This window comes from Melanostigma gelatinosum (genome assembly GCF_949748355.1).
Source record: "Melanostigma gelatinosum genome assembly, chromosome: 16".
NCBI classification, from domain to species: domain Eukaryota; kingdom Metazoa; phylum Chordata; class Actinopteri; order Perciformes; family Zoarcidae; genus Melanostigma; species Melanostigma gelatinosum.
The window spans coordinates 10,577,867-10,604,145 of record NC_136649.1 but is presented as its reverse complement, the minus strand read 5'-3'; the positions used below and the strand labels follow the sequence as shown (position 1 = coordinate 10,604,145).

The following is a 26,279-nucleotide window of genomic DNA, read 5'->3' as shown; positions in this document are numbered from 1 at the left end:
CGAGCGGCGCTGGTTGCTCTTCATGCTTTCAGAGACGAAACCAGGAGGTTTAGTTTGCCCTGAAACCTTTTTGTTTTTGTTTTTAGGGAATGTGTTGGGTGACTGGCTTTTTTCTGTCCTTCACATGCATAACGTGTGTTATGCAAGGTTATTCAATTCAGATTTTGTTTTTTTAATAAATAATGAAAGTTAAAGTACTCTTCTTTTGGTTTGGTTTTTTCGATTGAGTCTGACGGAGTCAACGGTTGATAATGTCTTAAAATAACCCGGATGATGTCATCAAGGTTTCGGCCTCTCGCGAGTGAAATACTAAATCTAATAATTATTAAAACTTGATGTTGTACTACTTCCTAGTTAGCATGGAGACTTAAGTACACATATCAGTACAACAAGGTGAAACTATTCCACCACAATTGTCCTTTACATTCTGCAAATTCTTTATTAAACGGTGCTGAACCTCAGTAATAAATGTTGTTAGCAGAATAGGCTAAATAGTAGAAGTACTCTAGTGCTAGTACTAGGGCCTGCTAGAGTTGTTCTTATTATTAGATCATTACCACTGATGCATACATCTGTAAACAACATCACAATGTTTTCAAATTAGTTTAATCTCTAATAATTATACTGATTACATGCACTAGTCACTGTCAGAATGTCTCGCTCTGAATTGTAGTGCAGTAGAAGTATAAAGTTGCAGAACCTGGAAATACTCAAAGTACAAACACCTCAAAAATGGTACTACTAGTACAGTACTTGAATAAATGCATCTAGTTGCTTTCCACCACTGGACAGAACTTGAACCTGTGTGATGAGGCGTTTTACTTCTGTAAAGCTGGACTTATCTCTCACAAACTCCCGTTGGCTCTCCTGCATCCTCTGCTCTGCTCTCAACCCTCCCGGATATTGACGCAACAGCATCCCTGCGGACGGTGGGAACATTGTGGACATTCCTCGGCGTGTTGATGCGCCGGTATCCCGCGCTCGCCGTCCGCTTCGATGCCAACTGGCCCGGCGAGCGCTGCTGGCGCTCTGCCTGGCGCGCTGGACGCATCAGCTGTCACCATGGGGACCGCTTGGCCTCCGCCGGCCGGGACAGTGGCACAGTATGGCAGTTTACCCAGAGTGTTTAGCCTACTGTGACCTACCTAACAAGCCCCGAGCGCCGCCTCCTTTCTGGCTCATGTGGGTCCTGCTGCTCGGCCGGGGAACTACACGGTTAATTCCATAAGGCTTCTCCTGCATTGACTCCAGACACCTGTTCTGTTCAGATTAGTTTACACCGAACACTTGAAGCTGTTTGGGATCCTTTCCCAGAAAAAGATGAACTCCATCGCTAGACTTTCCCAAAGATGAAGAATCCCCATTGAGAGAAATTTGAACCTTCTGTTTCCTTGCAGATGTGAAATTAGACGTTGCATTTCTTTGTAGGCCTTTAAGCTCGTTCCCTGACGAGTTGATGGGACTACAGAGTGAACTGACGTAGCCTGTCAATCACCGGCATCCTCTTTATAGGGTGGACTTAAGCAGGAGACGATGTGGCTGTGTGTGTCACACCTTGTGCATTACAGGTTTCCCAGGATAGCTCTGCTAAGGGGATTGCTGTGCATGGGAGGGGCGTCTGCTCCATGTGAGACATGTAAGGAATTGAGGATTACACTTCAATAATCGCTGGCAACAAGCACAGACACCCAACGGCACAGAAGAAAGGAGCTAACGCTCCGACACGAAGGAGAGAAAAACCCTGCAAAAGGTGAATAAAACATTTCAGAGATGTCTAAGGGCAAGCTGGAGGGCCTGGTGCAGCACATGGAGGAGACGCTCTCGGAGATGGAGCAGCTGAAGGTGCACTGCGGGAAGCAGAGCGAGGAGCTGAGCCAGCTGGTGGTGGAGCTGCGGAGAGAGAACCAGGAGCTGGTGGAGAAGTACAACCAGCTCACTGTGGAGATGAAGGAGGCCAAGGAGATCATAGAACAGCTCATGGACACGAAACATGCCTTTAATGCAAAGGAGAGGCAGGCGCAGAAGCTCAGTCGGCAGCTCTGAAGGCCCACGAGGAGGATGAAGACACGGCCCACGGCGGATGTGACCTGCTGGAGTCCTGGAGGGAAACGACACTGGACACGGCGGCTGGAGAAGAAGAAAAAGAAAAGCAGCTTGTTGCAGATTTCTAAATACTGGGTGGGCATGAAGGCTAAACTGGGCACAGCTGTTTTCTTTAACATATAGAAAGTGTGTTTTTCCGTCTGCATATACATGTTAGGTTCAAAGGGGATGAATGTAAAGCATTCAAAAGGCATTGTGCTCCTTAGGTTTCTATAATTGAAACAACAGCATGCCTAAGCCAGGCTGCACTGCCCCTGTAAAGATTTTATTTGATGTTATTTTTAGTTGTGAAGTGCCGGGGAGAGGCGGGTGGCCCCTATTTCTGGTGTTTGTAGAGTCAACGTGCTAAAAATACCTGACCATCCCTCCCTACTCTTAACCTTGTAAAGTTGGGGACTTCAAGGGGCCTCCTGTTACACGTAGATAATAGTGTATTATTCATGTACTCCAATAAACGTTAAATGCTGAGTGGATTTCTGAAACTGACAATCACTCGTGTTGGCTTTTTGCACCACGTACGACTTGATGGAACATAATGCTTCAGTGTAACCAGATAAACAAACATGTGGCTTGAATGGGTTTTGGTGGCGTTAAAGCTTTTCTTTGGTTTATTCACATGTGAAGAAAAAAGTCTTGGAGCCAGCGTGGCTCTCTGGCTCTTTCACACACACTTAAGAATGAAGGAAACAGTAGAAGACCCAAGATGTCAGCCCACAACTACATAACGCTGCACTGTTTCAGCAGTTTTGTGTGTTTGTTTGTTTGTTTTTTGCTTTTTTTTAATTTAACCCACATTTTTTGGGGTTTTAGAAAAGCAGCAGACAAAGGAAATGAATTCTGTGTGTGTTGTAATCAAGCTTCTCTGTGTCTTGTTCACATAATGGAGCTGATCCGAGTGCATTTTAGGGCTAATGGTCGCCGCAGTGCACGTTTCACTTTGTCCAACACTTTGGTTTGTGCCTAAATACCTGCACAACTAACAGCTGTTTCAGGTGTATTCTCTTGTTTGAACACCTACAGCAGTAAACAAAGGGTTAAATCATCATATTGAGTGCTAGCAAACATACAATCTTCTCTTTGGACAAAGTCATTTAACATTTGGGGCCCGTTTCAGCTAAAAACGACAACCTTTCCTTTCGCATTAGACCCAGACGCTTACAGTTAAAGGAGATGTCTTCGGATGGTTACCCTGGTTTACATGGACGGAGAGTGGGAGACCATTATAATGACATATAGCAAAGTGGGAATAAACCATGGGGGACGTTTGCTTACAACAAACGACCACGTTGATTAACTGTTATTTTTACAGGCTGAAATTACAGACTGCGCGTGAAGGATCCCCATCTCTGTCAGGAGGGGCTCGCGCGGAGCTGCTGGTTACAAAAAGCGCGCCTATGACGCCGCGGAGGAGGTTCAACCGAGAGGACTTTCTCTTCTGTTGCTGCTGCTGCTTGGTTTCCTGTTGGACGCAAGACAGATCTAGATAAAGAGAGAGAGAGAGAGAGAGAGGCAGGGAGAGAGACAAAGGGTTGCAGCCAGATAAGCCTCCTCATATATCGAGGACACTGCGCAACCTCTCAGACTTCAAGTCAAAGCTCCCGGAGAGAAACCAGCAGTCAGTCCTGCTGCGTCACGCACTGTCCTCCGCAAGGATCCACCGCGGTTTTGGACTCCAAGTAACCGCATTTAAAGCCACTGAACACGGTGAGTCGTTCCGATGTTTCGTCTCAAGTCTTATTTCTTTTAAATAACAGACTAATCATTTGTTTGCACTGCGGAAGATGGAAATATTCATTAGAGGAGATAAGAAATAAGTTTAACACTTTTACACAAGGTTCATAAGAAAGTGTATAGACTCACTCATAGTTACGATAAATAACAAAAGCAATTGTGTAGAGAGAAAAAAAATAATCTGGAATATTATAGAGATTTAATAAAGTTAGAATAAACCACAATGTGGAGCCCACAGAGACACTTTAGGGGAGGAAATCAAACAACACAGGCAATACAACATAGTTCAATCTTTATAGAAATATCATAAATATAATAGTTTGTTTTCACTCAGGATCCATTGATGATTTTCCAAACTGACCAGGTGTCAGTGTGTACAGAACACAAGACTCTGCTTGCCCTCACTGACGAGCGAATGATTGGTAATCTGGGTGGATAAAAGCTTGTATAGCCTGAGGAGAAAGGCTTTATGAGTTGGTGAGAGATGCAGGAATCTCCAAAATGATTTGTTCAAATGTTGATTGTGCGCAGAGTGAAGAATATCATTGAAATGAGAGGACAGATATTATTAATGCATGCCATTTATCGAGCAAAAGAAAAGCCAAACATTTGCTGATTGCAGCCTAAAATGTGATGAGCTGGTGACTTTGATGTGCTTTTATTGTTTAGCATGACTTTCTTTAATGTATTCTTTAAGTTTTCAAACTATGTGATGACTTTGACATGTCTGCAGCACGAGTTCAGTCGTTCATTTTAGTGTCTTCTGAAGAGCACTGGAGTTTGAGTTTGGGATACATTGCCAAACACTGGTTTGTATCTGAACTAAAACATACAACTCAGACATTTAAGGACAGTTTTCAATTAGTGTATTTGTTGATGGGCATAAAATGAACAATTTTGGCCTTCAATTTAATTTAAAGTCATTAAACATGTCACATGTTCCATCTCAAATTTCAGGATTTGACACCTTTCTCTGTTTTTATATAATTGTGTTATTAACATTTTGGTTTGAACAAAACATGCAATTTGAAGACAACACCTTGGGTTCTAGAAACATGTATTAGCATTTATCACAATTCTATGATATTTTTGGACTAAAAGATTCATTGATGTTAGAAAACAGCCAACAGATGAATTAGTTGTTAGTATTAAGTATTAGGGCATCTCTGGTCATTAGCTGCCTTAATACTTTATCTAAAGTTATTGAGATGCCCACACAGAAGATTACCACCCAGTGACGATGACTCCATTATGTTGCTCAATTCTGGGCTTTTGTTGCAGCGAGTGTGTTTGTGTTTGAGACGGATCAGACATGCTGACTGCCTGTCTTCTCTTCTCTCCTCTCTGACATAACCTCCCCTCTGACGTCTTGCCTGTTGGTGGTGGGGTTTAACGGGCCTCACTGCCGGGGCATCCGGTCATCATGGCAGACGGGGTCAGAGGTGGTTTGGCAGCTCCAGCCGACCCCCTTCTCTCTCTCTCTCTCTCCCTCTCTCTCTCTCTCTCTCCCTCTCTCTCTCTCTCTCTCTCTCTCTCTCTCTCAGGGGTGGAGGAAACCCTCAGTTTCCCCAGTGAAAACAAACAAACACCCTCTCCACATGCGACAAAGGAGATGTTTTTAGCTCAGTTAAGCAATGAAGTGATGAGACAGCGGAGGGAAATCATAAGCTGCTGTTTAAAGTTAAAGTGATCTCACATAAAGGCTTTTCCTTACAGAGGTGTGTCTTTAAAAAGCATTGATGACTCAGCACATCATTAGGATTTATTATACATGCTGTGTTATATTTGTTGGAATGTTAAATCCACACAGCTTCAGTGACTTTAGAGCTGCAATTACAACTATTTATCTTCATTATCAATTAATCTGGCTAATATTTCCCTTTATTAATCATTTAGTCCATAAAAGTTCGGAAAATATTGAAAAATAAACATTTCTCCAAGTCCATTGCGACACAGGACTAAGAAAACCATCTTATATTAAAATTTAAGACACAGAGGCCAGTAAATGTTTTGGCATTTTTGCTTAAAAAAAGTACTGTGAAAAGGTAAAAATATGAATAAATTATCAAAATTACTGCTGATTATTACTGTTAAATGACTAGTTGATTAATTGACTGATTGTTTCAGCCTTAAATTACTCTCTCCTCTGTGGATTGAATAAAAAAATCAGCAAATTGTATATTTCCCGCTCCCAAAGCTCCAGGCTTTCATCAGACATAAACTTGAACTGCAACCACAGATGCAGCTGTTGGTTATCTGCTGTGGTTGATGGCTGCAAACCAAACCACAGAACTCACTGTTGAATCATTCATCTGTGTGTTCCTGCAGCTTGATGAGCTGCTTCAACAAAATCATTACCACACTCTGATTTATAACTGATTTATACACGTGGCGATATTTCAGGAAACGCTGCAGGGCAACAAAACTAAGTTTGATACTTTGTGTTTTTTTATTGTTTTGTGTTGTTGGATCAGATGAGGAGAGAAGTGTCTTTCTGCCCTCATAGATTCTGTTATCCTGTTTGTGTGTCCCATCAGTTACACTTTCCACTCTTGTTGCCCTGGCTTGTTGCTCAATGTGTAAAAGCCTCGATTAGTCACAGTGACCAACTCTTGACGTCTCTTCTTCTTCTTTTCTTTTCCAGGGAACGATGAAGATGCTCCTGCCTCTGGTAACCCTCCAGCTGCTGCTGGCTCCAGTGCTCATGGTAAACTGCCAGTGGATGAAGAAAATTCCGCTAATAACAAACACTGAATGAATGAAAAAAAGTATTATAAGTTAGATTTGGTTGACAAAACAATCAAAACATTGAATGTCCATGTTGGACTAAAAATTCAGTTTAAAAACGTTGTTTGAAACTGAATGAGATTTGGTTTGAAAGCAAAGTTAAAGCATTATTACAAGGTTAATGTTGTTTGTTTACATTGTGATGAGTGTATAAACTGGTGTGTTGTGTCCAGTTGCCCGGTGTGGACCACTGGGACTCATGGGGTCCTCATGGAGAATGCAGCAGGACCTGTGGCAGCGGAGTGACCATGAGAACCAGAAGCTGTATCACACACAGGTACATCTCCTACCTACCTACCTACCTACCTACCCACCTGCCTACCCACCTACCTACCCACCTACCGACCTACCTGCCTACTCACCTACCTATCTACCTACCTACCTACCTACCTACCCACCTACCTATCTACCCACCTACCCACCCACCTACCCACCTACCTACCCACCTACCTACCCACCTACCTACCTACCTACCTACGTGGGCTTGTCTTGCATCCAGAGCAGACTGCAGGGAGGGGCCCTTTAATATTAGAAGGACTTCTCTTTCCTGGGTGTTGGCTGCTTGTGAGGATCACTCTGCTGCACATGTTTTTTTTAAGTATAATTTCTTTAAATATGGTTTTGTCCATTTATAGGTTGTTTTGTAACCTCTGACTGCACAGGACAGAGCGAGGAGTGTTGTTGTCTGCTTACATTGTAAATATTCAGAACTGGAATCCAGCCGGCGTGTTGCCTCATGTAACCCATAATGTGATCTGTGCTGTGAGGGGGGAAGTGGTGTGTTCAAGTCTCTCAAAATCCTGTAGTATATACGAGAGAATAGCAAAATTAAATCATCAACAGTAAATGTACTTATTCTGCAGAACAATGTGTTTGATATATTATTATATATGACACTATTCGATTTGAATGACTGATGCTTCAATGTGTAAGCAGCTTTTTATTGTTGAGTTGCAGCTAGTTTCAACTAGTTCATATACAGTTTGGTAGTGTGGTCCAGTTGCTCTCTCCAGTGGGTCACAAGTTAACTCTGACGGGTCAAGAGATGATTGAAAGATAAAAAACATGTTCTCTTTAATCTTTTTGTTGTAACATGTTGCAACTCAAACGGTTATTATAAATGAAACAATCAGAGAAGTTTAAAGGAGAATTCTGGAGCTGCAAACAACTCATAGACATCTGAAGAGGCTCCAACAAAACATTTCTTTTTTAGTTTGGGAGTCTCTGGTATCTATAAACATGTGTTTTGGATGTGATGTAAGCAGTAACTACAGATTTCAGATACATGTCATCTGTCATCCTTCATCCTCTGTGTTTGCTGTGTTTACAACCTTTGTGACCCTAAAATACTCACTACACTATCGGTGTGTCTTATTGAGCAATAACTCAGAGGGAATTTGATGAACGTATGTGATTTGTTTTGCCCACCAGGCAGAACGTGTCTACAATGAGCTGTTTCTTTAACGTGTCCAAACAGTTTTCTGATTCACATTTTGCTGCATTCATGGGAAGGAGAGACTGTAGGACAATGCAGTTTTGTTCTGATCTCTGTCGGGTTGGTGATGTTTGGTGTTTTCCATTGATCTGTGTAAGATGCTGGTTTCCAACATGTCCAGTCAGTCAGTCGATGACTCAGACTGTGTCAGTGAGTCTGTTTCCCGTCTGTAGCTGAATGATGAATAACAGGGAAGAAGTCCCGCCCACTGCTACCTGTTCGGATGAACTCTGTCACATCTTGTCTGCCAGAATCACACCTTTAAATACTATGATTAAACTTCTGTTGACTCGTTGGGTGCTTTACAGGAACTCCCATTTTAGCATAAAATGACCTCACCTCATGGGATAGAATCTATTTAAATTGTCTACGATCAATAATGTAGCTTTTCTGTTATGTGCCATTTTAATTTAAAAATACAGTTTGACGCTCCAAATGTTTATTTTCCACTCCAAAGTTGAAAAGTTGAAGGCTGGATGCTGGCGCTGAGTGTTTGGACATGTTTAAGTTTGGGTTTGGCGTGCTGACAGGAGCGTGTCTTGTTTTTACAGCTTAAGGGCAGGTACTTTTTGAGGTGACTTAATCATGAGTTATCAGCGTGGCTGCTCGGGAGGATGGCGAAACAATCCGCTGTCTCACGCTTCAGCAATGCATGCACGGATGTTTGTGCTAGTTTTGGGCTCAACGGTGACGATGTTGAGGCTTCTCCTGGTGCTGAGAGCTAGTTTTCTTGCAGAGATTAAAGAGGAATGCCACTTAATGCCTGAAACTTGTCATTTAGAAAGTCTGAGCTGACATTTTTATACGTGCGCCATGAAGTTTTAATGAAAGTTTAGTTCGAAAAGATGCAAAAGGGGATTTCTCCAGCACCAGTAAGGCAAGTTTTAAAATGTCTGTGGCTCTCAACGAGCTTTCCAAAATCTGAAAAAAATAACCATAATGGGAAATAGGATCCAGTGTTTTTATAGCTTTACCTATATTAGGGACTAAAAGTCAGGATATCTGCTTCACTGTTCACCCTCCTTTGTTAAATATGTCTCTAACAGATCCCCCAACGTTATAGAAAGTGCAACACTCAATCTCTGGAGTACCTCTTTAAATCATTTAAAGCTCACAAAGATCACACAAGACATCACAGATTACCTTTCCTCTTGTCTCTGTGTTTTAGGACGATAATGTGGTAAATTCTGCCTCCACATCAGGTCAAGCATCAGGTTTAATCTGTAAAAACATCATCCAGGCGTGTCTCATATTGATGCTCTGCTTTCTACACACAGGGCTGATGGAGGACACAACTGTGTGGGACCAGACAAGTCCTACCGCACCTGCAACATCCAGGTGAACAAACAAACAAACCAGAAACAATGTATTACTTTTGTATTGTGTGTCTTCCTTAATTGAATAAAACAGATGTATTTTGTTTTGATTATATTTGATGAAAGGATGTTTAACTTTGTTCTCCCGTCAGGACTGTCCCGAGGGATCCAAGGATTTCCGTGAAGAGCAGTGCTCCCAGTTTGATGGCACTGACTTCCAGGGGAAACTCTACAAGTGGCTCCCTTATTATGGAGGTCAGAAGCAAAGTAAAAGTAGTATTTGCAAGCGCTCCAACCCCCCCGCTAATATACATATAAACATACATCTACTAAGGTGCCACGGCTGTGTAACATAAATGAATTGAGGTCAAATTGTTTCAATTACCTTTACTCTAAACTGAAGCTTGTGTCTCTGACAGCGGAGAACCCCTGTGAGCTGAACTGCATCCCGAGAGGAGAAAACTTCTTCTATCGTCACCGCAGCTCTGTGGTGGATGGGACGCCCTGTCACCCTGGACGCAGGGACGTTTGTGTGGAGGGAGTCTGCAAGGTAGGCTGCTCAGAAAACCAACACGCGCACCAATTTAGATCAAATGTGATGCGATAAGAAAGGTGAACAACGAGACTACATGAAGAAATGAGACGAGCAACGTCTGCTACTTTCAAGAAACTTATTTTTATGATCTTGCTGTTAATTCATTTTTTTCCTGACATCATTCTTTTTCAGTTTTAGCCATTATCAACTTCTGCTGCCAACTGTTTAGCTACAACACGTCATCCCGACAGCTCTCTGAAGCTTGAGTGATTTCTGAGATCATATTTGTGGCAAAAAGAGCAAATTAACAATATGTAACTCTCAGTAGCGCATCATTATTTCGTGACCCTTGATCAATCATTTATTTACAAACTTTTCTAGGTTTTTTAAATCTCCTTTTACGTATCATTATTATCAATCAGTAGACCTTTGTGACTTTAGTTCCATGCATGCTGCTCTCCGTCTGACCCTGTCCTCGGCCCCGCGGGAGGCTGCTCAGATCAACCTGCACTGGAACGCTGAGGTGAAGCAGCGCATGTCAACGATTACATGACCGTAGAGCTTTGTTTCCAACAGAAATGCAACCGCTCGCCTTATCAGCGGTGCAGATTTGATCCAATGACGTGATCAGTGTGTCCATCCGTCATTTTATTGGTAAATCACAGGAATGAAACATGTCAGGGGCTCAGAGGGTTTACAGGGTTTCATTAACCAGAGTGGACACAGCGAGCAGCAGGATGAAGGATTAGTTTCACTATGTGGTAATGTCAAACACTTGTTGTGATCTCATGTAATTATCGCAGCAACCTTTTCCTCATGAAACACCTCCACTGTTTAACCTCTGACCTCATGTCTTCATCACCTCCTCTGTGTGGAGCAGCTGTCCAAAACCCACTCTGTTCTCGTGTCTTGTTTCTGAACCTTATTGTTCCTTTGCCTTTCAAACCTTCACGTATTTAACCTCCAGCTCCAGATTTTTGTTGCGTGGTTTTGAGATTGTTACTTTCACAGAAACATCGTGTTCCCACAGGTCTACTTTGCTCTTACGCCTCGTTAAACCTGGTCTTGTATTGGTTTAGTTTGGCGACTGAAACCAGCAATTCTGTGACCGGACTTTTGCCCGTTTGAGGGTTTAAGTAGTAAAGTTGAAGCAGCACATTTTTTAAGTGCAGTTTTTATTTTTCTGTTTATATTCTTTGCTCAGCCACCTCACACTTAAATAAACATTATGTGCGTTATCCATACCTGTAAAAGCACAGCTGTTGGAACAGATTACACTTGATGAATTCAATGTATTCATGCACACAGCACTTCTACTAAGTGGTCCTCCATCAAATCACTGCACATTAAAACTCTCCTCCATTTGAGTCTGAAGAGGGAAAAAAGATGAAATCAATTCTTACAGATTCTTATTGAAGGTTCTACAAACTGTTTAGAATGTTTGGATATTACATATCTGCATAGTCATGCGTGCAACGCAGGTTCTTACATCTTGTTGAATCAGGTCTTGTTCTGCGGAAACCGACAATTGTGGGACTGGACTCTTGCCTTTCTGAGGGTTTATGTCGTAAAATTGTCTCAGCACATTTGTTATGTGCACATTTTATTTCAGTGTTGGTATTCTTTCCTCACTAAAAAAACATCATGTGTGTATTATCATCACGATACCTACAGGTGCACCGCTGTTGGATTTGTTACCGCGAAGAGGAACGAAAGATGAATTCAATTATTTTTGAATGTTCTGCAAACTGAAAATTTGGATTATCTGTGTAACATGTCTGCATAGTCATGCATGTCACACAGGTTCCTTCCCCTTGTTAAACCAGGTCTTGTATAGTTTAGGTCATCCTTGAAAAAAGGAGCCCCGCATCTCTACAAGACTCTGGCACCGACATTTTTTCTGATCAAATGTTTCCCTACTTTTCCCCTCCTCAGCGTCTCGGCTGTGACAACACGTTGGAGTCTCTTCAGCAGGAAGACTCCTGCCTGCAGTGTGGGGGCAACGGACAGTCCTGCTCCCAAGTCAAGAACAGCTTCTCTGTACGCGACCTGCCAACCGGTACGCTGCACATTTATAACTACCAGATGTTTTCAATCATCTCATTTGATTTATCTGTTGCTGAGGTACCAGAAAGCTCTGATTTCTTTAGTCTGAGTTTGCAGCATTTCGTAGATTGTGTGTGTGTGTGTGTGAAATGAATTGTGTCTCATTTTCATCTCAGGCTACAACCAGATGTTCATCATCCCTGTTGGAGCCACCACCATCAGCATCAGAGAAACTGTGGCCACTCGCAACTACCTTGGTGAGTTTGTGTTTCCAGAAAACAGACGATTAGAAGATCAGGAGAAATAGTTCACAGCCTGGACGTACTTTTCTGATTGTATTCTGGACATACAATGACTGTAACCTCTGTGCACGGCCAGCTATCAAGAACCTGCGTGGTGAGTACTACCTCAATGGCCACTGGGTTATCGAGTTTTCCAGGGCGACACCCATTGCTGGGACTGTGCTGTACTACCAGCGAGGAGCTGAGGGTGACAACGTCCCCGAAACCATCATCGGCCGTGGCCCCACCACCGAACCCCTCGTTATTGAGGTAACATTGATTATTTTCTTTGTCTGTCAAATGTTTCGCTCGAATTTGGGCCTAATTTCAGGAACATTCACAAACATTAGGATTCGACCTCTGGGGACCATGAATAATATCCGTAGTACACTCATGGGAGACCTGAAAAATACGTTGCCTTGAACAAAAGTAGCGATCAAAGAGAATTTTTCAAGACGTTGGTGACATGAGAGAAAGAGTCATTAAAAAAATGAGGTTTCGTCCTCTAAGGACCAGGAATCTGGCCTTTGGACAGACTAGCAAACAATCTGAAGCAACAGATCTCAATGTTTATAAATGGAGTTTAATCTTTATGTCCAACCCTCTCCTCTCAGCTGATCAGCCAGGAGCCAAACCAAGGAGTGGAGTATGAATTTTATCTTCCCAATGGACGCTCCAGACAGGGCTACTACTGGAGTTTCGGATCTTGGTCTTCCTGCAGCAAAGAGTGTGGATCAGGTCAGAGTCTCAGACAAACACAGTCAATAATTGATCAAACATCCCCAAATGCAGACCAGTACTTGTTTAATGCTTCTCTTAACCTGCTTCTTGTAAAATGACACAAGTCAGTTCTCATTCTTACCGTCATCAGGCTACCAGTCTCGTTTGGTCTTCTGCACCATTGACAACGAGTCCTACCCCGACTATCTCTGTGCATCTCTGCCGAGGCCACAGACCAACCGTACATGCAACCCTCATGCATGCCCACAGATCCGCAGGTAAACTGCACTCAAATTTCACCTGTAAAAATGTGACATTTCAGTGGCAGAATTTTCAACAGCATCCAGATTTCATTTTGTTCCTTTGGGAGTGTTGCTTTTTTGTTTGTGCTCGTAAAAGTGGAACAGTCAGCAGCTTGTTGACTGTTGTTGGTGTGTTGTGACTGTCTGAAAGGATGGCGTACCTGTATCCACCACAGTTGTGGAGATCCTCAAAAAGGCCCAGAGCCGATGTGTTCAGGTAACTCAGGCTCTGTAGTCGTAGTGTTTAGAGTTTTAGCAAACACAGGGAGAGATCTTAATCATTTAGTCATTATTTTCTCTCATTTTCTGAGCATGCATGATCGATTTTTTAGTATTTCTCTTAAATAATATCCATTCTATTCTTCATATTGACACCTGGACAATGTAAAACATCTTTAGCTATGTGCCAAAAAAGAATTCAGAAGTGTAATAAATGTCAAACTCTCCCCCTTCAGATGTGTTTGACTCTATAGCAATGTGTTTAACGCAAAGCCTCGTTCCTCCATGTGGGGTGAGAACGAAGGCAACTGTCCAGCTCAGAGATCTCCTTTCAGCCTTTTAATGATCCTCATTCGTCTTGGAGACCAGGTGGTGATTTGACGGCAGATTTCCATCAAAGAAACCTCCTCCTCCTCCTCCTTTAACCTCCCAACCTGAGGCCCCTGCACCTGATCGCTGAGCTGGGCTGCTGCCGGATGGCTTTAGCAAACTGTATAAAAGCTCTCTGTGCGTTAGTGTAGCTGGTGTGTTGTGAGGTGTTCGTTAAAGGTTAAAGGTCGTCATGGGGGAGGGGGGGGGGGGTGTTGGGGATTGTGTACATCTGAATGGGACACAGCAGCAGTGAGTGTGGGAGTAAATAGCCGGGGCTTCAGCCAGTGACTCTCTGGTATTTCCTGCTTCTTTTCTTTGCTGCTGCTCAGAAACTTGAGATGTTTAAGAAGCTCGGGGGACGCTAACTGCACCCTCTTTATCCCTCAATTGAAAGATATAGACCAGGAACATATACATATACATGTTCGTGTATATGTGTGCTGACGGGGCAGAGGTAACACTTGAGCTTGCTGGTTTTCTTTCTTTGTGATTAATGCTTCTAGTCATCAAACTAACCACAAGGTGAAAAATACTTTCTGTCCTTCAGCTGCTGGATTCTGGGTTTTCTTTAACGCTGCAATCTCCAAAAAAGGACGTGTTGTTTTTAACATGATCGCGTCTAGTCGTTTAAAAGTTATTTTAGTAGCTTTGTTAAAACGATGCATCCTTTTATACCCTAAAGGAGTTTGTTCCAAATCTAAAGAATGCTTCACTGGGACCATTAGTCGATTCATCGATTTACATTTTTGGTTCTCAATTCATCATTAAAAGTTGTTAGTAGAGCAAAAATGCCAAATTGATCTGCGTCCAGCTTCTCAAGTTTTAAGAGTTGTTTCTTGTTTTACATTATAACTGTTGGTCAGACTGTTGACTGTTGGTTAAGTTGCTCTTTAATGCTGCAGTCTGACAAGGATTTGTATGTGAAAGTTCATGTCATTGACAAGAACAACACAAAGTGGGGCTGAGATGCTTTAGATTGCCCAGATTTTCACATTTCCATCCCACATTGTACTACACAATGAAGCTCTCTTCTTCTTTCTCTGCTCTACGTCTCCTGACTTCTGTTTTTCTTCTCTCTCCTCTTCCTCACGTCGGGTTTTTTCCCAGCTGGACAACCGGAGAGTGGAACACCTGCTCCGTTACCTGCGGGGGAGGCTCTCAGGTGCGCAGCGTGCAGTGCGTCTCCCATGATGCCGCGGGCCCCCGCGTGGTGGAGGATGTCGTTTGCGCCGCCTACGCCGAGGCACCGCCCTCTCTGCAGACCTGCAACATGCAGAAGTGTGCATCAGAGTATCAAGTGACCAGATGGAGCGCGGTGAGTGAAACACACCAGACCGGAGGTCAAATGAAATGAAACAACTTCAGCCAAACACAAGATTCTAAGATCAACAAGCTTTATTTACACGTAATTCAACAACTCTACATTCATTAGCATATTAAGCTCACAGTTTAAGCACTAGTCCAACTGGAGTGAAAAATATTCCATCTGTTGCAAAATAAAGAACCTTTAATTAACCTTCATTTAAAAATACAAACACAAACAAAAAGAAACAAGCTGCAGGTTTAAGTCCAGATGTGTCTTTTCCACATAAAGTGTAGTTTATTTTCTTGCACTTCATTCAAATTACATCAAGCATTCCGACTTTGCGGGCCTCCACATTGAAGAGCAATCTGTGCTGTTGTGTCTGCAGTGCTCGGTGACTTGTGGTTCAGGCAAGCAGACCAGGGAAGTCACCTGTGTTGGTTCAGGAGGAAGGCGGCTGGAGGAAACAACCTGCAGCACTCTGCTCCGCCCGACCGCCGTCCGACCCTGTGAGATGGCGGCCTGCCTGAGACAGATCAGCTGGCACGTCGGGGACTGGGGCCTGGTGAGTGTGATAGGGACCAGCAGACACAAACAACACTGGGACGCTTCTGTGCAGTTATTGTGGCTGAATGTGAAGCATGTATGTCTCTCAGGTAGACCGTTTTCACTGATTATAATCTCTTTCGGTTTTCCTTCAGTGCTCTAAGAGCTGTGGTTCCGGCTCACGAGAGCGACAGGTGATCTGCTCCGACCGAGAGAGGAACCTGTACCCTGTGGTTCAATGTAACGCCAGCCCCAAACCCTTCACCGTGGAGCGCTGCAACACCCAGTCCTGCTACAGCCCACAGGGTGAGAACATGCAACACGAGCCCCTGAAGTAGACATGTTTTCTTTGCTCACACCTCATCATTTTGCATCTGTATTGTTGTCTGTCTGGATGAAGTACATCACATGGCATTTTAATGAGAGGAAATGTCCATGTCACTGCTCTACACACCCGGTTCCTGCAGCTCTGTCTTCAAATAAAAGTACACACAGATGTTCAAGTTCAGAATAAATGATTGAATCAATAAGAACTAGTTGGGATGAGCAGAAAACAATTCACATTGTCTTAATTACTGTCACTGTCAGCCTTCACTGAGGCAATTCAACAACTCTCCTTCACCGTATGCGGAGCTGCTCTCATTGTCTTGTGTTTGTTTGTTGTGTTTTTTGTGCAGTGGTTCCCAGCATCCAGGACACACGAGGACACGACAACACACAGACTGTGTTCCAGCCTTATGTGCCAGACCACGCGACAGGTTGGACTCAAATCTTAAATTTGATCTGTTTCTCTTTAAAGCTTGGTTTATACTTGCTTTCTTAAAAATCTACATTTGTGCAAATATTTTAGCAGCCAAATCTAAATCCCACTAATGACAGTTATAACAGTCACTCTCTGAAAAAAAGAAAGAATACGAAGCATTTTAGACCAAATGATATGTGTGTTAACAAGATATTTATAACAGCAAGTTTTATTTTTTAAAAAAACAAAAAAACCTTTTCCATTACGGTTAAAACCAAACAAAAAACAGCTAAAAGTGTGATAGCACCCTAATAATTGCTTCCCCTCAGTTGCCAGCCCCCCCCCCCCCTGTCCCAGCCCCTGTCCCAGCACTAATTATCCAGGCCTGATTGACATGTTTTCAGGGGTCCATGGGCATTGTTGGCCTGATTAAAATATTTCCAAAGCACTGAAGTGTGCAAGTGCCGGCTGGTGTGCTTTCGGTATGTTCGGGCATTCTGCAGCAAGTGTTCATTTCCTGTGAGATTGTTTCTCCTGACGGCTGGAACTTCTTGTCCCACTTCATTCTCCTCTGTCCCCTGCTTCATCTCTCCATCAACAAATGTTTCTGGTTAATTGTATGTATGTTTTTCCTTCTTGTGGTCTTTTGTGTTGCAGCTTCCCGTGAGGGCTCGCTGTGTGGCCTCCAGCACAAAAGCTTAGACTCCATTGTACATTTGTAAAGCGATGCGTGAACTTCTCTTTTGCTTTGCGTCGGCTTGTGTGTATGTTATTAATTCGCTTCCCGCTTGGTTTCATCACAGCCCGCAGGCCTGAGACGGACCCGAGTCAGACGAACACAGTCCAGGACACTCACGGCTCCGCCCCCGCCCTCCACTGCAGCCAGTCCCATTATGGCTGCTGCCCGGACGGACGCACTTCAGCCGGGGGCCCCCAGGGTCTGGGCTGCCCACGTGTCCCAGCTCCCGCTCCTGTCCGGCCACACTGCGTCCAGACCAGGTATCCAGCTCCAACCTGTCATTTGGCTGAGGGAACACGTGGATCCTGTTTTAGAGTCTGGGTGTCACTTTTATGGCCCTCTAACCAGAGATTGTGTGGTGTTACCACTAAGTGACCACAGCGGTTACCACTAAGTGACCAGAGGTTTTCTTTTCTTAGAGTTGCACATTTTTGTTATTTTCGTGCCTTCAGTACAAAGTGTTTTATTGTTTGTTCATGTCAGTTACGGCTGCTGCCAAGACGGAGTGACGGCGGCTCGTGGCCCCAACAGGGAGGGCTGCATGGAGTACGCGGCCCCTGCAGCCACTGTAAGCAAACATCAAATGAATTTATTTCACACGCTCGCGAACAAACTCTTCTTCACTGTGGTGACCAGACGGGCTGTGACACCGTTCTTCTAATCTGTGATGTCACGTTTCCTCAGGCTGCTCCTTCTCTTCCCACTGAGAATGGAGCGCAGTGCCGCATCACCACCTACGGGTGCTGTTATGACCGCACCACACCTGCAGGAGGACCCAACGGGGAGAGCTGCCCCAACCCACCCAACCACAGTAAGAGTCTGAGCAGTTGCAAATACACAATTACACATTGATCTTAGTATTTGTGAAGAGACGGGTTTGCTACATTAATCCACATGTGAATCTATTCAGTATAATCACAGCCTTTTGTTTTTGAGGAAATAGGAAATGAGTAATATTAATGGAAGCAGGGGGAAATATAAATTGTTCACGTTTCCTGCACAAATATCCCCAGTTGATCCAGGAATTCTAGTTATTGACTTAATGCCTGTGATCAACATAAATAGTTTTCTAGTTGTAGTATTGGTCGTGCCAAAGAAATGTAGCTGATTGTAATGAAGGCTGTTGCGTCAGAGGGTTGTTAGTCTGTCGGGTCATGGACTCGGATACAATTTATATTTGTAAAAAGGAAAATGAACGAAAATTTTCTTCCTCGAAAAATTCAGTCTTGATCTTAAAAGTAGTAGTTTAACACAACAATCCCACCTCAGGTCGCCTCACTAGCTTGTTCTGTCGCTTTAAATTGAATCATACGTTCTTCATCAGATGATGATGTCAACTGAGCAAACTCTATCCATGGATGAAGACCATGTGGTAGAGATGAAAGTGCAGGTAAAGCTGGTAATGAGTCCTGGAGACTTCATGTTGCTCTGTTTCTTTGCTGCAGTTGAGCGCTCCATCTGCTCGCTGCCTCGCGCCGCCGGCTCCTGCAGCGGCTGGGTGCCGCGCTACCACTACGACGTCATCGCCTCCAAGTGCGTGCACTTCTGGTACGGAGGTTGCCACGGCAACAGCAACAACTTCATGACCCGGGCCGAGTGCCAGAGGGGTTGCCGGGGGGCTGCAACGAGCCAGCAGGGCCCGGGGCCGGTCGCTCCCGCCGCGGAGCCGACTTCTAGAAGAGAGTCCACCGCTGGACGGACCGCATCTGGAGCAGGAACAGCATCTGGAGCAGGAACAGCATCTGGAGCAGGTGGATCCACGTCTGGAGGGTCAACAGTCGGGGGGTCACGCAGCATGGGGAGGATTTTCACGGTCCAGGGAGGATCGACCAGCAGCACCGGCAGACAGGCCACAAGCGCCGCCAACCATGCCCACAGAGCCAGAGTCTTACTGCGCACTCCCCGACCTTCCTCTGCTGCCGATGCACAGCACACCGGCCCAGCGGCGAGGTAAGGCCCCAAAAGACCCAGGGAGCACGGCGAAAAGCTCAGTCCCTGCCCCAGCACCGGCTCCACTGGCCCCAGAATGCCGTTTACAGCCTTTCCTCCCCCTGCTGACGGAGCTGTGAGTGTGAGGAGGGCCAAAGAGTGAGCTGAAGGGAACATCATCCGCAGATCACAAATCACGTGCATCGTTCTCTTACCCCCCGAAAACAAGATGATGAATCAATGTATTGTGCTGAATATTCCCAGCCTATGCACGACAAATTTATACAAACCAGATCCAGAATTCATATTATTATATTTTCAAAAATACAACAAAAATAATTAAAAAAAAAAAGGATTTCATTCACATAATTCACAGAATCTTGTTTTTTTATGTGTGCAGTAAAATTAATCAATTACTAAGCGTCTGTAATTTGAGAAATCAATGTGAAGACTTGATAAATAGTCAATCTTGCCTTCTTCAACAAGCTTTTAAGACTAAATTAACAAACTTGAAGTGTAACTTAACAGCCCCTGGATAGCTCCGTTCGAAATCGCATACGAACATATTACTCTTACGAAGTGTGCTTGAGCATACATGAGGAAACAGTCTGCTGTTATAATCACACCATTCCATCATTTAGTAGGCAGTATGCAGTACACACTGATTGAGTGTGTCGTATGTAAGTATGTAGTATGTAAGTATGCCATTTCGAACACAGCCACAGGCTTGTTGATGTAGAAGAGGGTGTGTCAGTACGTCATGACATCACTTTTTAGTGGTAACAGGTGCAACAAACCCAAACCTCTCAACCAGGAAGGGCCGTGAAACAGTCTGATGTTCAGTTACTCTTTAAACACGTTATATATTATTATATTGTATTACATACATGTGCTTTATTTTATGCTTCATGCTCTTTCCACTATATGTAAACGCACATACTTCTTGTGACGCTGATATAATCTACACCCCTTGCTTTGTAAAGTTCAACCACATCCATGCTGCTGTACCTTGAGCTCCACAGACTTTTACTCTCACGCTTGCAACACCTCGCGTTTTTCCTTTAACCTCGGACAAAATGTCTGGAGAAGTCGCCGACCTCACAGCGACCCTAAAATGGACGTCTCTTCTGTCTTAATGCTTCTGGGACTTTTTCACTGTCTGTCTGGAGTTCGCGTTAGTCGTCGTCCTTTTCCTTATTTGTGCCCGCTACCTCACTGTGTCCACCGCCTTCGTGCTTTGTGTTGTCACCTTGATGTCGGTCAGGTCAAACGAATAAAGGTTCTGCTGTGATGCTTCATGGTGTTGGTTTTGTGTCGTCACTAAACTCTGTCTTTCTCCACCTCAACGTCCGTGTAGTTCGGTGTATTAGCTACGTCTTTGGGGGACATTGTTAGTCTACTTCTTTCTGGGAAATTTGTCTTTGATTTGTAGCGCACATAATTAGCTGTTTTGCGGGTGAAGGTTGTGTTGTTTTGTCTCGTCACTTTTCACGTTGCATGGGCCCTTTGTCTGCCAAAGCTGGGTTTCCTCTCTCTCTTTTCTCTCTGATGAACTTCTGAAGCCAGGTTGTGGGCGATCGTTATGCTTGCTTTGGTGACGACTAATAAAAGTACCAACAGCGGAGCGTAAAGTGACTCTTTCATTCTCTTCCTCCCTTCAATCTTCCAACTTCCTCCTGATCCTCCATCCTATTTTTTCCTACTTTCCTTCCTTCCTTCCTTCTGTGCTTGTATCCTCTTTCCTCAGTTTGACCCTTGGAGAAGTGACCATCGATAAGTCTGACCCCTCCACAGTGGAAGCGTTAGTGGGCCAGACAGTTGTGCTGCCCTGCAGAGTCAGCCCGCCGCCGTCCTCCACTGTCAATGTCGAGTGGAGAAGAGATGGCGTCCCTCTGTCAACTTACAGGTCTGTCAAAACAAACACGCAGTCTATTTCATTTTTCTGTCAATGTTTGTGATTATTCTTCATCTATATGTTCTTCAGGCATCACCAGCAGCCCAACGGCTCCCTGTTAGTTGGTCCTCTCTCGAAGTTGGACTCTGGTTGGTTCTTGTGTGTGGCTACTCGTGAACAGGAGAGAGACCACCGCTACATTCACCTGTCTGTCTCAGGTAATGCAGTGCATCCGTATGAAACTAGTGCAGTTGAAAACATGCCTGTTCAGAACGGGCCGAATGTTCGGCCTGTGGTGTTGCTGCTTTCTGGTGAACCGCTCATACAAACAACTTCACCCTCAACACTGTGCTTTCTTGAGTCCTGAGTAATACACCTGCCATGACATAATACACACACACACGAGTCACAGCTCCTCGATCATAAACATGCTGCTGCACAGAGCGCTGTTCACTTGTTTATTCAAAGTTTATTAATATTGAACGTGCCACGTGTCCAAATTGCACCAAATTTGAGAAAGCACACAGACAGATTCCTTGCTTCATTGTTAGATGATTTCATGTATTTAATAAGACCACAGGAGATTCATTTTACAAAAATTCCTCTAAAGTGAAGTGAAGTTAAGCAAAGATATGCAGTTTTTACCTGCAGTGTGGAAGTAATTTGCTTTTTCAAAATTTTTTGAATCATTCCTCATTTGTTTTTTTGTTAATCACAAAATAAATACACTTTGGTTTTACAAATACAAGGCATGCATGGGTATAAACAGTGTGTAGATGGTCCAGTAAACGGAGGACTCAAAGAAAGCTTCTGAGGAAAAACACTTTCTCCCGGTGTGCATTCGGGCTAATTGGGGCCAGATTCGGTCAAAACCTTAATTTGACCGACTTTAACCCCAATTAGTCCGTCACACGGAAATCCCGAAGATCAGGGCGACGCTGATGTCAGAGGTGGTTGTCAGAACATGCTGACCTTGAAAAAGTTAGCCAGTCTTTATGCATGATGTCACATTATGTAAGTGAATTATGACAGGAGCATTGACCCAATCGTGTGTGTGTGTGTGTGTGTGTGTGTGTGTGTGTGTGTGTGTGTGTGTGTGTGTGTGTCATAGTGGGATCATCTCAGCCGGTTCCTAGCTTACCGCCCAGAGACGGTCCTTTCTCTCGGTAAGAATCTCTCTTTCTCTGTCTCCCTGAACATATAAAGAAGAGAAATTGAAGATTAAAGATACAAAAAACACCAAAATCAGTAAAGCTTAATATTTGTATTCTCTCCAATGTCCTCTGTAACGTGTAGCTGTATTAAATGATGAACCAGCCGCTGTCTCTGTTATTTCTTCTCAGCTTCAGTATCGAGCGGTCGAGCTCGTCTTTGCTGGAGACGCGAGCCGGACAAACTGCCAGACTGTCCTGCACCATCGTCCCTCCGTCAGCACGTCGGTCCGTCAGCATCCAGTGGACCAAAGATGGACACGCCCTCAGCGACTCCAGGTAAACGTCACACTGCTCCACTGATTCGTGCACTAATTGTGATTCCAAGGAACTTTCTAACTGCTCAGTACATATTTCTGAGAATATTAAAATAAGGTTTTGAATGCAGGACTTTTTCTTCGTATTTTCACGGCGTGTTACTGCCGCCTTTATCTGAGGTTTATCTAGAAACTATTGTAGCCGTATACACAGACGTATTGTGCTGTGATGTTCTGGTCGGCGGTGCGAACAGGTGTCTTGACTCGCTGCTGTGTCGTCGCAGGTTCACCCAACATTCAGATGGCACTCTGACCATCGGCTCTCTGAAGTCTGCAGACTCCGGCGTCTACACGTGCACGGCCTCCTCTCAGCAGCAGCTGGAGCAGCGACAGCTGCAGCTCAGAGTCCAAGGTGACTGTTTTGCATGATCATTGGGCCTCTGTTCAGGCTTCTGGTGATGCTGTAATCTCACTTCAGCACCAGCAGAGGTCGGTATTTGTGAATGTCATGAAATAGACAAAGGATATGCAGCTGGGAGTTTGTGAGGATTTTTTCGTTTGAAAAAAATGATCCGATTTTTTTTCTTGTGTTTCTGTTGTCCAGCCGACCTGAAGATCACCACAGCTCCCAACAACATCCAGGTGTCTGAAGGCAGCAGAGCGCTGCTCTCCTGTGTGGTGTCAGGAGACAACGTCAACATAGGCTGGTCCAGGTAAATCACAAGTATCATCTGTTAGACGTGATTGTGAATGTTTGTTTAATCCAAGAAAGCCCAAGAAAAATCAGCACAGCATGGAGCAACACGTGCAGCACCATATAGTGACTTAAAGGTTCTTTGTTTTCATGAAGAAGTACATAACTCCTACTAGAGGCGCAGATAGAATTAAAAATGCTCTCACCTAGGATCTTCTGTAGTTAGTTTGATGTTCAGATTCATTTATGAATTACTTTGACTTCGAGCTTGTTCAGTCTGTAACACAGTCAGAGATTATTCATTCAGATTGATTGGTTTGGGGTTTTCTTTTTGTGGCGAATAAGTATAAAAAAAGTTTTAAAAGGTTATCGGTATATAATCTTCTGTTGAGTTACTGAAAAGGAAAATCTAAAATGATTCATAAGAACATTGCTGTATTATTTTTACTCCACAACAATGTGACTTTTTCAAGGTAGACATAGTCTGTTGAGTTGGTAAAAGAAGGTGCACAAAGCTCACGGGCCTTAACTGTCTCGCTCCTCTTTTACGACAGAAACGGTGTACCGGTGCGTCCAGACGGTCGTAACATCCTGGCGTCCTCTGACGGCAGCCTGATCCTGAATAACGTCAAGCCTTCGGACGAGGGCACGTACACCTGCAACGCTTACACCGGCATCTACTCTGTGAGCGCCACGGCTGAAGTTAGAGTCATTAAAGACACACAGCAAGGTGAGGATGATCATCTGACACAGCCATCCTCCAGAGTATGCATCATATCGATGGCCGAAGAGCAAAACCTCCTGTCTGAAAAATGCCTGGATCATTTTGCAGATAGGATCTTTGCAATCTTTCCATCATTTGGTGCAAGTTGGAAGAGGTTCTACAACATGATGCTCTAAATTAAGTTTCACTAAAGGGCGGGATTATTTTAAAACAGACTGAATATGAACAGCCTTCCTTGTTCTCATCATCCAAAATGAAATCCGGCAATCAGAAAATTCTGCAGATAGGAGGTTTTGTGCTTTGGCCCTCGATATGATCAACAGATTGTTTGTGAGCTTTCATGGATGAGAATTAGTTTTAGCTTTTGGCTGATCAGAAAAGAAAAACGGTTTAAACTCTGACTGAATTGCCACTTCGTTTCACTTCATTATTACAACTTCTACTATTTGAATCTCTGAAAGAAATTGGAGATGTGGGCAGCAATTTATGGATCTGGAACCGGGCCGACGAGGGCGATATTTTCAGTGATCTGGGAACAAAACAAAAACATATTTTTCAGACAACACAACATAAAAAACTCAGATCTCTTCCATGCAGGTGAACACAGTGCAAAAGACTGACATGAGGAAGTCATTTCAAGATGAATTTACACCACACAATATTCTGTGTATTGACCTGAATGTACAGAACTAAATATCTTTTGTCTCTGTTGCAGGTGACGATGTGCCTCCAGAATGCGTGGACCAGCCTGATCTTGCCAACTGCGACCTGATAGTTTACGCACGACTTTGCTCCAACTCGTACTACTCCAGCTTCTGCTGTGCCAGCTGCACCAGGCACTCACAGAGGAACGACAGGTCCGGTCGTCTGGGCTGAAGCTGCAGAGGGGTTCTAAAAACGGTGGGACGGGTGGGAGAGAGGGGACAACCGAGGGCTAGTGTTTCAGACCTCGCAGCTGCATTTTGAAAAAAACCTTCCAACACTGAACTTTTGCCAAAAGCACTCAAAACTGCAACGGAAAAAGGGACCGATTACTAGTAGAGGTTGTTAAATCTGTGAACCTGGAGTTCAGGGAGTCTGTTTGTACACTGCTGCATTAAACACTGAATATGGAGACACTGAATATGGAGACACTGAATATGGAGACACTGAATATGGAGACACTGAATATGGAGACACTGAATAGGGGCCTTAAACGCACATGTGATGACGCAAGAGTCAAACTTTCTTTGTCGTTCTTCCTCCGCCACGTCTTTAAAATAAGTTATTTTCTCCTTGGACCTACTGTACGTGTTCTCTGTTTTCTAGAGAATCGTTTTACTTGCAGGTCATTAAAAGGATTTGACATGTAAATCCAGTGAAATTAAAATGTTTTGACCACTGCTCTGTTTTTAATGAATATTTTTAGCATTTCACTGACAAAAAAGAGCTTGTATCTTCTCTTCCTCATGTTTATTTTTACGTAATTATTTGATATTAAAAATAATATTTTGATAAAGGCGGTTGTTGGATTTGGATTATTGTGTTGTTTGATGCTCAGGTTTGAACCACAAGGGGGCGCTCAACGTGACACATGACATGTCTCATTCAGTTTCTGAACTGTGTTGATGGTCATTGAATGTCGCTCAGCTGACATGACATTCCTTCATGTATTTCCATTGTTTTATAGCAGCAGGCCGGTGTGTTACTGTTCTCTGTGGCTGTTTGCAAGTTCTCAATTTGACTCTGAAACCTTCATCAGGAGGTTCGAGGTGTTTCGATAATTGGCGTCAGGTGTGCCAGATGATGGCTGCTGATGTCACAGGTCTAAACACAGGTGGTTTGTTTCACTCATGATTATATGAACAACTCCATTGCGTTCAAAAGTTATCTGTTAAAAAGAGGATTAATATTAGCTTTGAGATGAGAGAAAAGAAGGTAAGACTTTACTTTCACATGTTACAGCAGCACAACAGTCTGACGGTGCTTCAGATAAAGTACCATTTAATACGACATCCTAAGACAATTACTGTGAATTACATTACAGACACATGACATGATTTTTTGTTTTATTGTATCTTTTTTTGTAAATAATATTGATGGTGAAACTGGGAGCCTTGTTTGGAGATTAGTTTACTCTTCTTAGTTATTAAATATCAGAAGAACTTCTGGTTTGTATTTGAAAAATCACCACATCAGTTTATTCTAGTCCGGCTGTTTGCATTCTTTTACACGTCACAGTGGGAAAAGCGCAGGTTTTTTATGTACAACTTGATTTATTTTAAAAGTTTCAGGCCAAGTTCCAAATAGTTTGTCCGTTCTTGGAAAATTCCTCGAAGAAGTAAAATGTCACA

At 43.6% G+C, this 26,279-nt stretch overlaps 1 protein-coding gene across 1 annotated transcript; it reads left to right on the top strand.

The window, feature by feature from the left end:
- Nucleotides 1–3,712: 3,712 nt before the first annotated feature.
- paplna (papilin a, proteoglycan-like sulfated glycoprotein) lies at nt 3,713–25,356 on the top strand. Its single transcript, XM_079286206.1, has 28 exons — nt 3,713–3,807; nt 6,479–6,541; nt 6,795–6,898; nt 9,394–9,454; nt 9,585–9,687; nt 9,852–9,982; nt 11,903–12,026; nt 12,190–12,270; nt 12,392–12,564; nt 12,909–13,032; nt 13,166–13,292; nt 13,468–13,533; nt 15,015–15,222; nt 15,599–15,775; nt 15,912–16,062; nt 16,434–16,514; nt 17,302–17,497; nt 17,721–17,805; nt 17,922–18,048; nt 18,683–19,187; nt 20,914–21,072; nt 21,151–21,278; nt 22,172–22,226; nt 22,404–22,550; nt 22,813–22,940; nt 23,133–23,241; nt 23,777–23,952; nt 24,662–25,356. The coding sequence occupies exons 2-28, from the start codon at nt 6,485–6,487 to the stop codon at nt 24,820–24,822; spliced, it is 3,744 nt and encodes a 1,247-aa protein (XP_079142332.1). The 5' UTR covers nt 3,713–3,807; nt 6,479–6,484; the 3' UTR covers nt 24,823–25,356.
- Nucleotides 25,357–26,279: the final 923 nt, after the last annotated feature.

Coding starts and splice junctions, on each gene's coding strand:
- paplna (XM_079286206.1), top strand. CDS start 6,485: ATGAAGATGCTCCTGCCTCTGGTAACCCTCCAGCTGCTGCTGGCTCCA. Junction 16,515..17,301: donor TGTGCCAGACCACGCGACAG/GTTGGACTCAAA, acceptor GTTTCATCACAG/CCCGCAGGCCTGAGACGGAC. Junction 18,049..18,682: donor CCCCAACCCACCCAACCACA/GTAAGAGTCTGA, acceptor TCTTTGCTGCAG/TTGAGCGCTCCATCTGCTCG.